General features: G+C 38.4%; 1 protein-coding gene across 2 annotated transcripts in view; it reads left to right on the forward strand.

Moving 5' to 3' along the window:
* Positions 1–15,475, forward strand: part of Sim1 (SIM bHLH transcription factor 1) — an 86,878-nt gene that overhangs the window by 37,750 nt on the left and 33,653 nt on the right. For both annotated transcript variants that reach the window (XM_021174968.3, XM_029482923.2), the window contains one exon: positions 7,990–8,158. In XM_021174968.3, coding sequence (XP_021030627.1) covers positions 7,990–8,158 — 169 coding nt within the window. The remainder of the gene's footprint in view (positions 1–7,989; positions 8,159–15,475) is intronic.

Genomic DNA, 15,475 nt, shown 5'->3' on the forward strand with positions numbered 1-15,475 from the left:
CAAACAAACAAACAAACAAACAAACAAACAAAGCTATACAAAAACTTTTAGAAAGACTTCAAACATTTTAAATTTCCCATGAATATATAATAATTATTCACATTTATGGGGTACATCCTGATATTTCAACACATATATGGCATGTGCAATGTGATGAAACTTCTCTTTTTCTTTTTTCTTTATATATTCAGAGCTTTTGATCTCTCTCTCTTTTTAGGTCATCATAAATATATAATAGGATATGAACAATAGTTACCTCCTATGCTACCAAACACTAGAAGTTATGTAATATCAAAGTTTCAACTTCTCGTCCCCACTCCCACACCTTCCTAGATTCAAGTGATAGTTGTATTTTGTTCTACTTTGAGAACTTACATGTGTAGGAGAGAACATGTGGTTTTTGTCTTTCTCTGCCTGAACTTTTTTTTTTTTTAAAGTCTCTTGTACAGTCTAGGCTGGCCTCAAACTTAACTTGTACCGGAGGATGATGTTAAACTTCTGATTCTCCTGCCTCTCATCTTTCAAGTGAGAGATTATAGGCATGTGCCACTGTGGTTAGTTTATGTGGTATTAGGGATCCAACCAGGACCTAATAGACAAGAACTCTACCCACTAAGGTACATCCCTGGCCTTACCATTTGGAGTTTTCACTTAACAAAATGTCTCCCAGTTCCATCCATGTTGCTTCAAATTACAAGATTTCATTCTTTATTATGGCAAAAAGATGTGTGTGTTCATATGTGTGTGTGTTTATGTGGGTGCATGTGCATGAGGGGGGATGCATGTGCGTGTGTGTGTGTGTGGTGTATTCATCTTTGATATTCTCTTTAGCCACTCATCTGTATATAGACTTTAGTAGTGGCCATTGAGACTAGTGATGCAATAAGCATAGGGATTCAGGTACCTATTTTGATATTCTGGTTTCCTTTCAGCCTTTTATTCAGGAGTGTGATAGCTGTATTGTAGTGTAGCCCTATCTTTAGTTTTCTGAGGATCTATCATAGTGTTCACTAGTTTGCACTCTCAGCAACAGTGTGGTGGTGCAAAGGTTCACATTTCTTGCACTCCTAGTAGCATATTCCATTTTTGTTTGTTTGTTTTGTTTTGCTTCTTATGATTCTGACTGGAGTGAGTCTTTTTCTGATCTTAATGATAGATAGTGATAGTGGAGTTCTTTTCCTGTGTGCTTGTTGGCAAACTTGTAACCTCAGAGATCAAGTAATTTATCCTTGATTATACTCCCAGCTGACTAATTTTTTTGTGGTATTTCACAAAATCTCTAAATTATTTTGGATAGCATGGACATTATAACAAAATTACCTGAACATCAGGAATTCTTTTAAGTGTTTGTATCTTCTTCAATTTGTTTGTTCATTGCTTTGTAATGTTTATTACAGAGGACTTTCACTTGCACGGCTAAGTTTATTTTTAAGTATTTTACTTACAAATATCTCTTGTAGATAGGGTTACTTTATTTTATTTCTTTCTCAGAAAGTTAGTTAACTATTTGTGTATAAAATCTCTCTCTCTCTCTCTCTCTCTCTCTCTCTCTCTCTCTCTCTCTCCTTACTTACTGGCACAAACTACCACACCCAGCTTGATCTTCCCTTCCCTTCCCTTCCCTTCCCTTCCCTTCCCTTCCCTTCCCTTCCCTTCCCTTCCCTTCCCTTCCCTTCCCTTCCTTTCTGTTTTTTCTTTTTTTATTGGATATTTTATTTATTTACATTTCAAATGTTATTCCCTTTCCTGGTCCCCCCTCTGGAAACCCCCATCCCATCCCCCCTCTTCCTGCTTCTATGAGGATGCTCTCCTACCCACCCATCCATCCACTCCTGCTTCCCCACCCTGGCATTCCCCTACACTGGGGCATCCAGCCTTCCCAGGACCAAGGGCCTCTCTTCCCATTGATGTCTGACAAGGCCATCCTCTGCTACATAGGTGGCTAGAGCCGTGGGTCCCTCCATGTGTACTCTTTGGTTTAGTTCCTGCAAGCTCTGGAGATCTGGTTGGTTGATACTGTTGTTCTTCCTATGGGTTGCAAACCTCTTCAGCTCCTTCAGTCCTTTCTATAACTCCTACTTTGGGGACCATGTGTTCAGTTCAATGGTTGACTGCAAGCATCCGCATCTGTATTGGTCAGGATCTGGCAGAGCCTCTCAGGAGACAGCTATATCAGGTTCCTATCAGCAAGCACTTCTTGGCATCTGCAATAGTGTTTGGGTTTGGTGTCTGTATATGGGATGGATTCCCAGGTGGGGCAGTATGGCACTTTGTCTCTGTATGTCATCCTTTGAGTATTTTATTCCCTCTTCTAAGAAGGACTGAAGCATCCACATTTTGGTCTCTTTTTCTTTTTCCTTTTCTCTCTCTCTCTCTCTTCTCTCTCTTTCTTTTTCTTTCTCTCTCTCTCTTTCTCTCTCTCTTTCTCTCTTTCTTTCTTTCTTTCTTTCTTTCTTTCTTTCTTTCTTTCTTTCTTTCTTTCTTTCTTTCTTTCTTTCTTTCTTTCTTTCTTTCTTTCTTTCTTTCTTTCTTTCTTCCTTCCTTCCTTCCTTCCTTCCTTCCTTCCTTCCTTCCTTCCTTCCTTCCTTCCTTCCTTCCTTCCTTCCCTCCCTCCCTCCCTCCCTCCCTCCCTCCCTCCCTCCCTCCCTCCTTCCCTCCTTCCTTCCTTCCTTCCTTCCTTCCTTCCTTCCTTCCTTCCTTCCTTCCTTCCTTCCTTCCTTCCTTCCTTCCTTCCCAAATCCAATGAAGGTAACTTAAGGGAGGGAAGTGCATTTGGCTTTATGGTAAAGGGAAAACAGTTCACCATGCTAGGGAAGTTATAGTGGCAGGAGTGTCTCTGTCCCTAGAGGTAGGATTATAAAGAAGTGGCTCCTTGAATAAGGATATAGAAAACTCATGCCAGAATTAGAATTTAGGGATCATTTTCAAGGCCTATATCCAGAGACCTAGTATTCCTAGTTAGACTCCAGTCCAAAAGGTTCAACAGTCCCCAAAACAATATCATCACTGGAGGACCAGTTGTTCAAACACATGCTCCTAGGCTGTAAATTTCTCATTTAAACTGATTATGAATCATATAACTTTACTAAATATACTTACCAGTCCTATCAATCTTCCTATGAGGTCTCCATGTTTTCTGTGGTCTGCAAACTGGGAAAATTTGATTTTTCTTCTCTTTACTCATATGCCCTTTCTTTCCTTTCCTTGTTTTCTTGTTATGGCTGAAATTTTCAATACTATGTTAAATAAGAGTAATAGAGGTGGATATCTGTCTTTTTTTTTCTTTTATGTCAGCTAGACACAAGCTAGGGCCGTTTGAGAAGAGGGAACCTAAACTGAGGTGATGCCTCTCTAAGATTGGCCTGTAGGCAAACATGTGGGGCGTTTTCCTGATTAATGATTGATGTGAGAGTGCACAGCCCACTGTGGTCAGTGCCATCCCTAGGCGGGTGGTCACGGGTTGTGTAAGAAAGCAGGCTAAGAAAGTCTTGAGCGGCGAGCCTGTAAGTGGTGTTACTTCATGGCTTCTGTGTTAGTTCTTGCCTTGAATTCCTGACATGCATTCCTTTGATAGTAGACTATGATGTAGAACTGTTAGTGAGATAAATCTTTTACTCCACAAGTTGCTTTTGGTGTTCCATTACAGCAATAGAGACCCTGTTTTTCTTTGTTCCTTCCTTCCTTCCTTCCTTCCTTCCTTCCTTCCTTCCTTCCTTCCTTCCTTCCTTCCTTCCTTCCTTCCTTCTCTCTCTCTCTCTCTCTCTCTCTCTCTCTCTCTCTCTCTCTCTTTCTCTCTTCCTTTCATTTTTGATCTTAGGGAAAATATCTTCAGCTTTCTCCCAGAAGTAAGTTTGAGTATGTGTTTGTTATATTATTAAGTTGAGAAATATTTCTTCTATACCTGATTAGTTGAAAGTTTATAGATGAAATGGGGTTTAATTTCTTTAAATCCTTTTTCTGCTTCTATTCAGGCTTTTGTCTTTTATTATTTTGTTGAGATGCATTACATTTATTGGTTTGTGTATACTAAACTATCTATGCACTCTTAGAATAGTTCATGGTGTGTAATTTTTTTTTTAACTTTTTGTGTTTTTGAGATGTAGTCTCATTTTTATGTAGCCATGGCTCTCCTGGATTTCCCTATGTAGGTGAGACTGGCTTTGAATTCACAGAGATCCACCTGCTTCTACCTCTTGAGTGGTGGGATTAAAGATGTATGCTACCAGGCTTGGCTTAATTTTTTCTTATTATATTTATTATCATTGTGTGAAAGAACATATGCCAAAGCACATGTACAGAGACCAGACAACTTTTTGGGGTTAGTTCCCCACTTCCATCTTTATGTGGGCTCTGGGGTTAAGTTCAGGTCATTAGGTTTTTGTAGCTGGCATCTTCACCTGCCACACTGTCTTGCTCACCCCCAGGTTTGATCTTTCTCTTATGCTCTTAGCTTGGTGCTGCTGGTATTTCATTGAAGAGTTATAGGTTTATATTCATCAGGGACAGTGGTATATAGGGTTTGTGTGTGTGTGTGTGTTTAATTGCTGTGCCTTTGTCTGATTTGAATATCAGGTTGATGCTGATAGGATAGAATGAGTTTGGGCGAGTTCCTTTTTCAGAAAGACCTTGTATAATTTGATAGTGCAGATTTGTGCATTCTGGAATTTATGAGTAGAAAAGAAAAATGAATCTTATTTATTCCCTTCATATATATCCTGAATTGAAATAGGCCATATTTGCAATGGTGAGTACTTTTTGCTGTTTATGCATGTGATACAAGGCAGGGACTGAATGTATTTTCTGTATCTGGTGAACAGAAGTGCATTGGATAGAGTGGACAAGAGTGGAAGCCCTACCTCCTGTCAGAGTCCAGTGTGCTTGGCTTACTGTTTTGTAAAGGAAGGCAGGTCACACAGTCCATAAACCATCAGTTTTTTTTTTTTTCCGCACTGAGAAAAATCTGCTGGTTTTAAGTTATTAGTACTCATTGAGTGGGGGAAAAGTCTTTTAAAAGTTGTGTCTTTGTCTTTCTCTTCCAGTTATGTAATATACTGGGCATTTGCTTTCATATTGTAACAAAATATATCTTTACTTATGTCTTCCAGAACTTTAGTGTTTACTGGGGGGAATCATAATCATTTGAAAACTAATGTTAGAGCAGGAAATTGTTTTCTGGTCTCCTCTGTACTTCCCTCAGGAGCAGCCCTGGTGCCTCCTTCCTGAGAGATAGAGGCCTTCTGTTCATTGAACTCTACAAACCCTGTAGAACAGAGCCCCCACTCAGTAAGTATAAACTATATGATCTCAGAAGACAGGAAGAGACCTTCATAGGAACAGATGGGATGTAAGATGTTGTGGGAAAGAGCAAGCCCCCAAATCCAAAGTTTAATTTAGGGACTGTTGTTCAGATAAAGTGAGGGCTGAAGAAGGAAAAATCTCAATATATTAGAAGAAAAACAAATCAGGAGATGTATTGTGGACTACATTACATTTCTGCCTGAGGAATTCCCATGGTCTACACTGTCTTCAGAAGGAGGTGATTAGAGAAATACTGACAGTGATGGGGAAGACAAGGTGTTTGACTTCTGTTTGAATCTTTGTTGCTCTTGTAGAATATTTTTACTCTCATTGAATGATTTGAATAGTCATTGTCAGATTTCAAAAAGTACTGGTTCCAGGATTTTTCCATAGAAACCAAAGTATATGAAGTCCTCTATATCAAATGGAATATTTGTAAATAATTTATATACAATCCCCTGTATGCCTTAATATTTTCTAGGTACTTAAAATTCCTAAAATAATATAAATGCTGTGTAAACAGTTGTACCTTATTGTCTACGGAACAATCTGGAGAAAGCCTGTATGTGCTTCAGGACAGATGCAATTAGAAATATTCTCAATCCAATATTATTTGGCTCCACAGATGTGTAACTTTTAGCTGAAGATGCTGACTGTGTCTGATGATTTTCTATTGTAGCTTGCTGATATGTGTTATTGCACTGCCCAGTGAAACTGGTTTAGCTGGTTTCTGTTCTTACTCACTGGAAAGACTCCTGGCCTGAAATATGATTTTAGCCTTATTGAGTTGATAAGTAAATTACATGTATTTATAGCACATGGCAGGGTTAGTTTTTATTTGTATTTGTTTTTAAATTTCTTTTATTATATTTTTATTAGATATTTTCTTTATTTACATTTCAAAGGTTTCCCTTTCCTGGTTTCCCCTCCTAAAACCCCCTATCCCATTTCCCTTTCCCCTGCTTCTATGAGGGTGTTCGCCCACCCATCCAACCATTCCTGAGTCCCTGTCCTGGCATTCCCCTACACTGGGGCATAGAGCCTTCACAGGACCAAGGGCCTCTCTTCCCATTAATATCTGACAAGGCCATCCTCTGCTACATATGCAGCTGGAACCATGGGTCACTCCATGTGCACATGGCAGGGTTCTTGATATATGTATACATTGTGCAGTGGCTAAATCAAGCATACTTTGTATATGCACTAGCTCACATACTTACAATTTATGTTTTTCATAGTAAGGACACTTAAGAATCATCTCTCACAGTAATTTTGAACTAATTAATTAAACTTTTCTATTTACCTGATTTTGCTAGTTTCCTAGAAAGAGAAAATAATCATAGGATAATAAATTATTTTTTCACCATGGAACATGCATGATACATTATTGGATATATTAAGTATACATATATACATATGTATATATGAATAAATGAATGAATAAATAAATAAACAAATAAAAGTTTAGTGTTCTAGAAGGTAAAAACAATTAGTCACAATTAGTCACTTACCTTGGCTCATTCCAGTTAGTTCTAGAATCCATAAGAAGTTTCTCTCACAAGTGGTGATAAAGAAGACTATTTGAAAAAGTTATTTTGAGGGACTAGTGGGAAGTAGATATTCTATGAACAAAATTAGAGGTTTCAAGTGACATCTGATGGTGTCTGGAAGGCCTTGAGGTTGTGCTTGTGGGCGTGACTGAGTGGACCTCATAATGAAGTGCCTTGATCCCTTTCTATCAGTCCGCAGTCAGTATGTACGTTTTTCCCCTGAAAGGATTATAATGTTGTACACACTATAGCTATCACATTCACCTACAATGAATTGTAGACTATTCATTCTCACGTCTCTGCCTAGCACATAGTCTGGTTTATCTGGAGCACAGTAAATTTTTATCAGATGAATGAAGGAATGAAAAAAAAAAACCCTGGTGATGAAATGAACTCTGAGAAGGCCGATTTAGCCTGTTAGAAGGGACTTTTAGCGATTTTGAAGCTAGCTACCTATAAGAACATTTAGAATGTTTATCACAATGTTATTGTTGCTTATGATTTGTTATCACCAGTTACTTGTTGGGTTCACTCACATGAAAACCTTTAGTGCAGGTTTAATGATTCATATCTCACAATCCAGGGCACAAAATCTCACTTTACCACTTAACACCTATCTTTTTCAGGAGTAGGGCTGCTGGACTTGAGGTTTACTGGGGTAACTCAGCAGATTTCTCTTGGGCTGCTAGAAAGCCAAAGGGCTTTCTGAGTCATTATACTTACTGCTTAGGTTTTTAATTAAAAATACTTATCTGAGTAGTTAAATGAGAGATTCATTTTCTACTTAATAAAATAAATGGGTGGCAACCACATTCACACACATTTGTTAAATAAAGTGAGTTTTTTCCTAGAATGATACAGCTGTTTGCGGAAACCGGTTCTATGACTAACTCTTTCTTTCTTTCTTTCTTTCTTTCTTTCTTTCTTTCTTTCTTTCTTTCTTTCTTTCTTTCTTTCTTTCTTTCTTTCTTTCTTTCTTTCTTCCTTCCTTCCTTCCTTCCTTCCTTCCTTGCTCTCTCTCTCTCTCTCTCTTTCTTTTTTTTTTTATGTATATAGAGAGTACTATCTCTCCTGGTGAGAGAACACATGAATCTATTCCTTATTGGTAGCTGACTAAAGACTTTGTTCCTCACCCCCACAGAGACACAGAATACAAAGGGCTGCAGCTCTCCCTGGACCAGATATCAGCCTCTAAGCCCACTTTCTCCTATACCAGCAGTTCCACTCCCACTATCTCGGACAACAGGAAGGGGGGCAAGTCAAGGCTCTCCAGTAGCAAGTCAAAATCTAGGACATCCCCATATCCCCAGGTAAGTACATGGATGTTTTACAACCTTTTTTTTCCCTTTGTGACTTGGTTTGATCTTGACATGGAAGAGGTATAAAACCAAACTAATCACGTCTGGTTGACTGATTAAAACTGTTAAGAGGAAGTGTCAAGTGATTTTGCCGTTTTCTGTGTTCTTGAGAGTTTAGTTTTTATCATCAAAATTTCTTTGCTACTTCAACTGATTCTACTTCCTCCTTTCCCTAACTCCCAACAATGATTAACTTGGAAAATTTAGCCAACATAATAAAATATAGGAAATAAGGGCTCAACAAAAAACTTAAAAGAAGAGGTTAAAACGAAGAATAAGGAGTGGATTCAGCATGAGATTTGCCCAAAGATTGCATATGGAAGAAATGGGACAGATAGAACCTTCCAGATGATAGGGTGGAAACAAGTCTCTCTACATGGTAGTGTGAAATGGTAACACACAAAGGGGTAGCTTTAACATACTGCAAGGTACAATTAAAAGAAATGTTTTTTGGAGGGAAAAGAATATTTTTGTGACTACTGTGTGATAAACAGAAGCTAGGTTTTGGCAAGGCCTGTGTACAGCTTTTTGCCTCTGGAAATAGCACAGGATTGAGGATTCTCTATTCCTATAACCCATGGGAGGACCTCCATTTCTTCCTGGAGGTGGACTGCTGGACTTCTTGCATCTCACTGGGGGTAACTCAGAAAATTATTCTTGGGCTAGTAGGAAATTAAAGGGTTTTCTGAGGCACTTTACAAAATTTTTATTATTAAAAAAATGCCAATCTGGAGGATACTGAAATGATTATTTTTGTTCTTTTTAGAGCTGTTATTTTAGTCAATATTTGTAATTGTAGACTATTTGAAGAAATGTTTTTCATTGACTTGGTCATTAAAAAGCTACTATTTGCTAGATTATTTTAATGTCTGGCTCATGAAGATGAGAAGGCAGTGACTTCTACCACGGAGAGACTTAGGTCACATGGCTTGAAACCTTTCACAGAAGATGGGGTTTCTTTACTCAGACAAAAGGGGGAGATGGGTGAAGCCTACATGTTTTTCAGTGCTCAACTTCTTCCAGCATGGCTGAGTACTTTACTTGTGAGACAGAAAATAACCAAAGACACCACCAAAGAGACCTGCTGCTTTCTCTAGAGATTCTGTGAGGAACTTTTGATATTACCATCTGGTGCTTTGGAAAGGGAGTTTTATTGCTTCCTTTTAGAAATGGATTATCCTCTGGGTAGTCCTTTCCTCAAATAGATGTGAAGGTTGGACATGCAGATGAAAGAAGAATTTAAATTAGGAAATACTAAATGAAGGTGTTTGTTCTTTGTTATATACGAATCAACACACAAGTGGACACACACACACACTCACTCACTCCTCTTGTTGAATGTTCTGAACTTCACTGCATTCTTTGTTTTCCTTCATGCTCATCTCTTAATCTTTAAAATTTCTATCAGTTCGTTCTAACAGTAGATGCTCTCCCATGAGATGACTTCTTGTGTATGTTTAACTGATGAGGAATTAATTTGAAAGTTAAACATATTATATAGTTAAAAATATAAGAGTGAAAGTAGAAAATTCCTTTTTATTATTTTTTCAGAATTGTATGTTCTTCAATGAGGTTTTGTAATGTGTAAAGTCACGCACAAAGACAAAGCAAAAATCACACACCCTTTTAAAGATAGGATTTCTCTATTTGTGCATTAATACTTGGATAAAACCAGTACTTAGAATTTTGGCTGTATGCCTCCTTTTAAGCAGCACAGTTGACTGTAAACTAATTTTACCTTATATGTATATACCTAGTAACACAGTATATCTACTTTTAAAAAATTTAATTTTATTTGTAATTCTTTTTTTACACTCCATATTCCATTCCCTCCCATCTGCCCTCCGACTGATCCACATCCCATACTTCTTCCCCATCCACCCTATCTCCATGTGGATGCTCCCACCCCAACCCCGCCTGACCTCTAAACTCCCTGGGGCCTGCAACCTCTTGAGGGTTAGGTACATCATCTCTGAATGAACACAGACCTGGAAGTCCTCTACTGTATGTGTGTGTTGGGGGTCTCATATCAGCTGGTGTATGCTATCTGTTTGCTGGTTCTGTGTTTGAAAGATCTTAGGGGTCCAGATTAATTAAGACTGCTGGTCCTCCTACAGGATCGCCCTTCTCTTCAGGTTCTTTCAGCCTCCCCTAATTCAGCAATAGAGGTCAGCTTTTCTGTCCATTGGTTGGGTACAAATATCTGTATCTGACTCTTTCAGCTGCTTGTTGTGTCTTTCTGAGGGCAGTCATCCTAGATCCCTTTTTGTGAGCGCTCCATAGCCTTGGTAATAGTGTCAGACCTTGGAACCTCCCCTTGAGCTGGATCCCACTTTGGGCCTGTTGCTGGACATTCTTTTCCTGAGGCTTCTCTCCATTTTCATCCCTGTAATTCTATCAAACAGAAACAATCATGGGTCAGAGATGTGACTGTGGGATGGCAACCCCATCCCTCACTTGATGTCCTGTCTTCCTGCTGAAGGTTGGCTCTATAAGTTCCCTCTCCCTACTGTTGGGCATTTCATCTAAAGTCCCTCCCTGTGAGTCCTGTGAGTCCCTTACCTCCTAGGTCTCTGGTGCATTCTGGCAGGTCCTCCCAGCATCCTATTTCTTGAGGTTGCCTGTTTCCATTCTTTCTGCTAGCCCTCAGGGCTTCAGTCCTTTTCCCTCACCCAATACCAATCAGGTTCCCCTCTGCCCCCCTCCCCCACTACTTCCCCCACATTGTCCACTTTCTCTCCCAAGTCCCTCCCTCCCTCCCCACCTGTGTTTGCTTTCTAGTATTTTTTCTTTTTTAAAAAGTACTTTAATTTTTATTTTATGTACAGTGGTGTTTTGCCTGCACATATGCCTGTGTGAGAGTGTCAGACTCCTGGAATTGAGGTTACAGGCAATTGTGAGCTGCTGTGGATGCTAGGAATTGAACTTGGGTCTTCAGGAAGAACAGCCAGTGTTTTTAACCACTAACTCATCCCTCTATCTCCCCACTATTTCTACTTTCAAGGAGCCATTGGTGCAGACTGACAATAACAGGTATTTGCCATTAATCGTTTTGATGTAAGAGCACATTGGAAAAATGTGACAACCAGAGGATACTCAACATTGTTTCTGATGGAAGAAAGCAACTTCAAAATAGGCACATCTTAGATATATTTAAGTTCTCAGAGATCTTAAAGAAACAAATCTTTTCAAAAAATTTCAACCAAAGTTGTTATTATTTTAAAAATTACTTATTTACTTTATGTATATGAATACACTGTTTCAGACACACCAGAAGAGGGCATCAGATCCCATTATAGATGATGGTGAGCTCCCATGTGGTTGCTGGGGATTGAATTCAGGACCTCTGGAATAGCAGTCAGTGTTCTTAACTGCTGAGCCATCTTTCCAGCCCTCCTAAATTAGTTTGTAGGAGTAAATAGTTTGTAAGTTTTATGTAGCATTGCTCTTATAGGGTTTCCGGTTCTTATAGCATGTGTGAGCTGACGATCTGTTTCAGAAAGATGCTCTGGTGATCTTTGTGAGATCTGGAGGTATAGACTGGATAAAATACAAACAAGTGGTATAAACTATTCTTCAAATTTTCAGTAAAGTTAAAGTAGTAAGTTATGCAACAGAGTCAGAAGTGTAATGAGAGATGATGTGTAGAGAGGGCTTTGTGAATTGGTGTCTTAAAAGTGTGGATGATCTAACTTTGGGGGGTAGAATCAGGGATATGGAAGTGAAAAAACAGGATGAAGAATCAGGGAGACCAAGACTGAGAAAGGCAAGACCATGCCATTACTGTGACTGGGTCTAGGGATGGAGTGAGGGAGCTTGGTGTGATTGATGTATTTGGAAAAATAGATTGGTGCCAATACATGGTAAACCAAGAAGTTTAAGTATTTTTGGGGAAGAAGTAAAGTGTTTAGGTAGGATGCGAGATTGATATGGTGAAGCCAGCCAAATTACTCAAGGGACTAATTCACATAGTTCAGATGAGAGTTGATAAAGACCTATTAAAGTTATAGGAACGATTGGTTAAGTTCCTTTATCCTTGGTCCTGTATCCCTTCTTGTTATAGATATACTTTTGTCATATTTATATTATTATTTTGAGAATTTACTTTTACAGTTTCTTTTCAGGTTTTTTCATGTCAAAAATATTGAATTCCTCTATGTCCATTGATAAATGAATAATGGTAATGAGACAATGGCTTGGATTACATTTTAGATCCATCTGCCCATTTCTGGTACTTTTTATTTTAGCTCTTTATTCAAACTTTAATGTAAAGAACTTGCAAATAAAAATACCACATGCTCATTTTTCAAAGTATTCTTCTTTCTCTGTTACTTCCATCTGCAAATTCTCATTTGATGTTTCAGAAGGCTGACTGCAGAACAAAATGGAACCTACAAAGTAATAGCTTAGGTTTCTTATTAGGTTAATGATGATTTAATGATTCTATATCATTTGTTGCCCCCTTTTATTGATGTATATTATGCACATTAAAATATTCTAGCAGACGTCTAATGAAAAGCAGCAATGCTTTTTGAATTATTTACATACTCTTCTATGGACAGTTAGGATATGCACAAATTATAATTCACTCCCAGCCCCTAGATTGGGTGCAGGAGTAGATGAACCCTCAGGTCCTTCTTTGGAATTAGAAACCCTTGGGAATGATTTCAGTCTTGATTACATTATGGCTGCCTAATGAATGACTCAATCACCTTTGCACCTCTGTGTATTACTTGAGTTGGGAAAGGTCGAAATGGAATTGTTTTGAATGGTTTTTAGAAAAACTGTGATAGGAAACATTATGGCTAATTTCCTAAGATTCTCTACATAGATTCAGGGCTGCTGTGTGGCTGAAGTTCCGTCATAGCACTGCAGTAATTTAATGTTACTGGTATTATATATGTAAAAATAACAATGCAGTTTTTATAGTTTTTCTGAAACAGAGCTATGGAGTTTATAGAATTTATTTTTCAGACCTTATGTGTTATGCATTGCTATTATGTTTTTCACATTTTTTGGTAACTAGTCCTGACTACTCTAATACCAGTTGAAAGTTATCCTGCCATAGTTTACCATGTCAGTCATCAGTAAATTGCCTCCTGACTTCAGAGTTTTCTTTTAAACTTTTTATATTGGTAGGTTTATAGTTCTCTTTAATACAGTCAGTGCATGCCAGCTGAGTTTACTGCATCATCCTGTTCTCCTCTCACCTTTTCTCTAATCAGTAGTAACCAAAGCATGTGTCATCCCTAATAAGGATGTATGTATTACACTGTGGATGCTTCTGAAATCTGAAAGTGTTTAATCACTTGCTACAGACACACTGTAACACTTGCAAGTTTTATTTGACATCTGTTCCTTTAAACAATTTCACAGAACCCTCTTAATTTTCATAGCCAGCAGTCTGGATTCCTTTTGGTGAAGGTAGAGACTCTCTTGGAAACAGTTTTTCTGGCCTCAACAATACCCTGGTGACTACTGCACTGGAAACCTGACATTTTACATCACAGGAAAAAAAGTACCAATAATTTTATAAGAAATAATTCCATTACACATAGGACTTTTATCATTGCTAGTTAGAGATTCTTTATTTGATGTTTTATGTATCACAGGAAAGCATGGAATTCTTTACTAATTTCAAAAATACTAATTTATTTGTATAAAAATGAAACTGTCTTTACAGAAAGTCTTGTATGATGCAGGCTAGTTTATAGTAATAGGCTTAGGCCACATATAAATTTAGGACTTGTCTTCTTCTGTAGAAATATCAGGAGATTATTCCAACAATTTTGATTCTTTAGATTTTTTTTATATATGAACTTTTGAGTATTATTATTATTTTTCTTTTAGGGGAGAAAAGGTTTATTCCACTTATAGTTCCAAGTTACAGTCCACCATTGCAGAGAAGTCAAAGCAGGAACTCAGATGAAGCTAGTCACTTCATGTCTAAAAGAAGCGAGAGAATAAATGCAACCATTAAGAAAGCTTAATGCCAGGGCCAAAAGAATGGGAATGGGTGGGTAGGGAAGTGGGGGGGGGTATGGGGGACTTTTGGGATAGCATTGGAAATGTAATTGAGGAAAATACATAATAAAAATATTAAAAATTAAAATAAATAAATAAATAAAATGGAAAAAAAAAGAAAGCTTAATTAGGTTTTCAGTTGTACATAGTTCAGGGATCAGCCCTTAAAACAGTGTCACCCCCAGTGAGCTGGGTGTTGCAACATCAATTAACTAAGATCATCCCTCAAAGATACAGAGCCCCACACTAAGATTCTTCCCCTAGGTGATTCCATGTTGTGTCAAGTTGATAATTAAATCTACCAAGGGGCAGAGAGGACATAAACTCTAAAGACCTTGTTCTCAGACAACACATTTAAAGCATACAGACCCAACTAAATCACAACTAGAACCCTCCCTTGGGGTTGGCATGCAAATTTGTAAGGCAATACCACCTCATTGGGACAAAAAATAAACCACAGGTGATCTTATTGGCTTATCATGACACCAAGACCAGGCTCAAGTGACCTCCTCTATAGTTCCTGAGTGCCCCCAAAACTACCAAATCTGGCTGTTTATGTTACAGATGCTTTTTTAAACTCAAGATTCTAGAAGAAAAACTGGCCTAAAACCTGACTAATTTTTTTTTTTTTTGCAATTTATTATTATTTGTCATTTACTGGAGCCAAACTTACGTTCAGAATTTCTTCTCTTGTTTTTTTAAAATTTTTTTCCATTTAATTTTTTATTAGATATTTTCTTTATATACATTTCAAATGCTATCCCGAAAGTTCCCTATACCCTCCCTCCAGCCTGCTCCCCTACCCACCCACTCCCGCTTCTTGGCCCTGGCATTCCCCTGTACTGGGGCATATAAAGTTTGCAATACCAAGGGGCCTCTCTTCCCAGTGATGGCTGACTAGGCCATCTTCTGCTACATATGCAGCTAGAGATACGAGCTCTGGGCGTACTGGTTAGTTCATATTGTTGTTCCACCTATAGGGTTGCAGACCTCTTCAACTCCTTGGGTGCTTTCTCTAGCTTCTCCATTGGGGGCCCTGTGTTCCATCTTATAGATGACTGTGAGCATCCACTTCTGTATTTGCCAGGCACTGGCATAGCCTCATACGAGACAGCTATAGCAGGGTCCCTTCAGCAAAATCTTTCTGGCATATGCAATAGTGTCTGGGTTTGGTGGCTGATTATGGGATGGATCCCCAGGTGGGGTAGTCTCTGGATAGTCCATCCTTTCGTCTTAGCTCTAAAC

The sequence above is a fragment of the Mus caroli genome, unplaced genomic scaffold (assembly GCF_978045245.1).
Source record: "Mus caroli unplaced genomic scaffold, Mus_caroli_1 scaffold_9, whole genome shotgun sequence".
NCBI classification, from domain to species: Eukaryota; Metazoa; Chordata; class Mammalia; order Rodentia; family Muridae; genus Mus; species Mus caroli.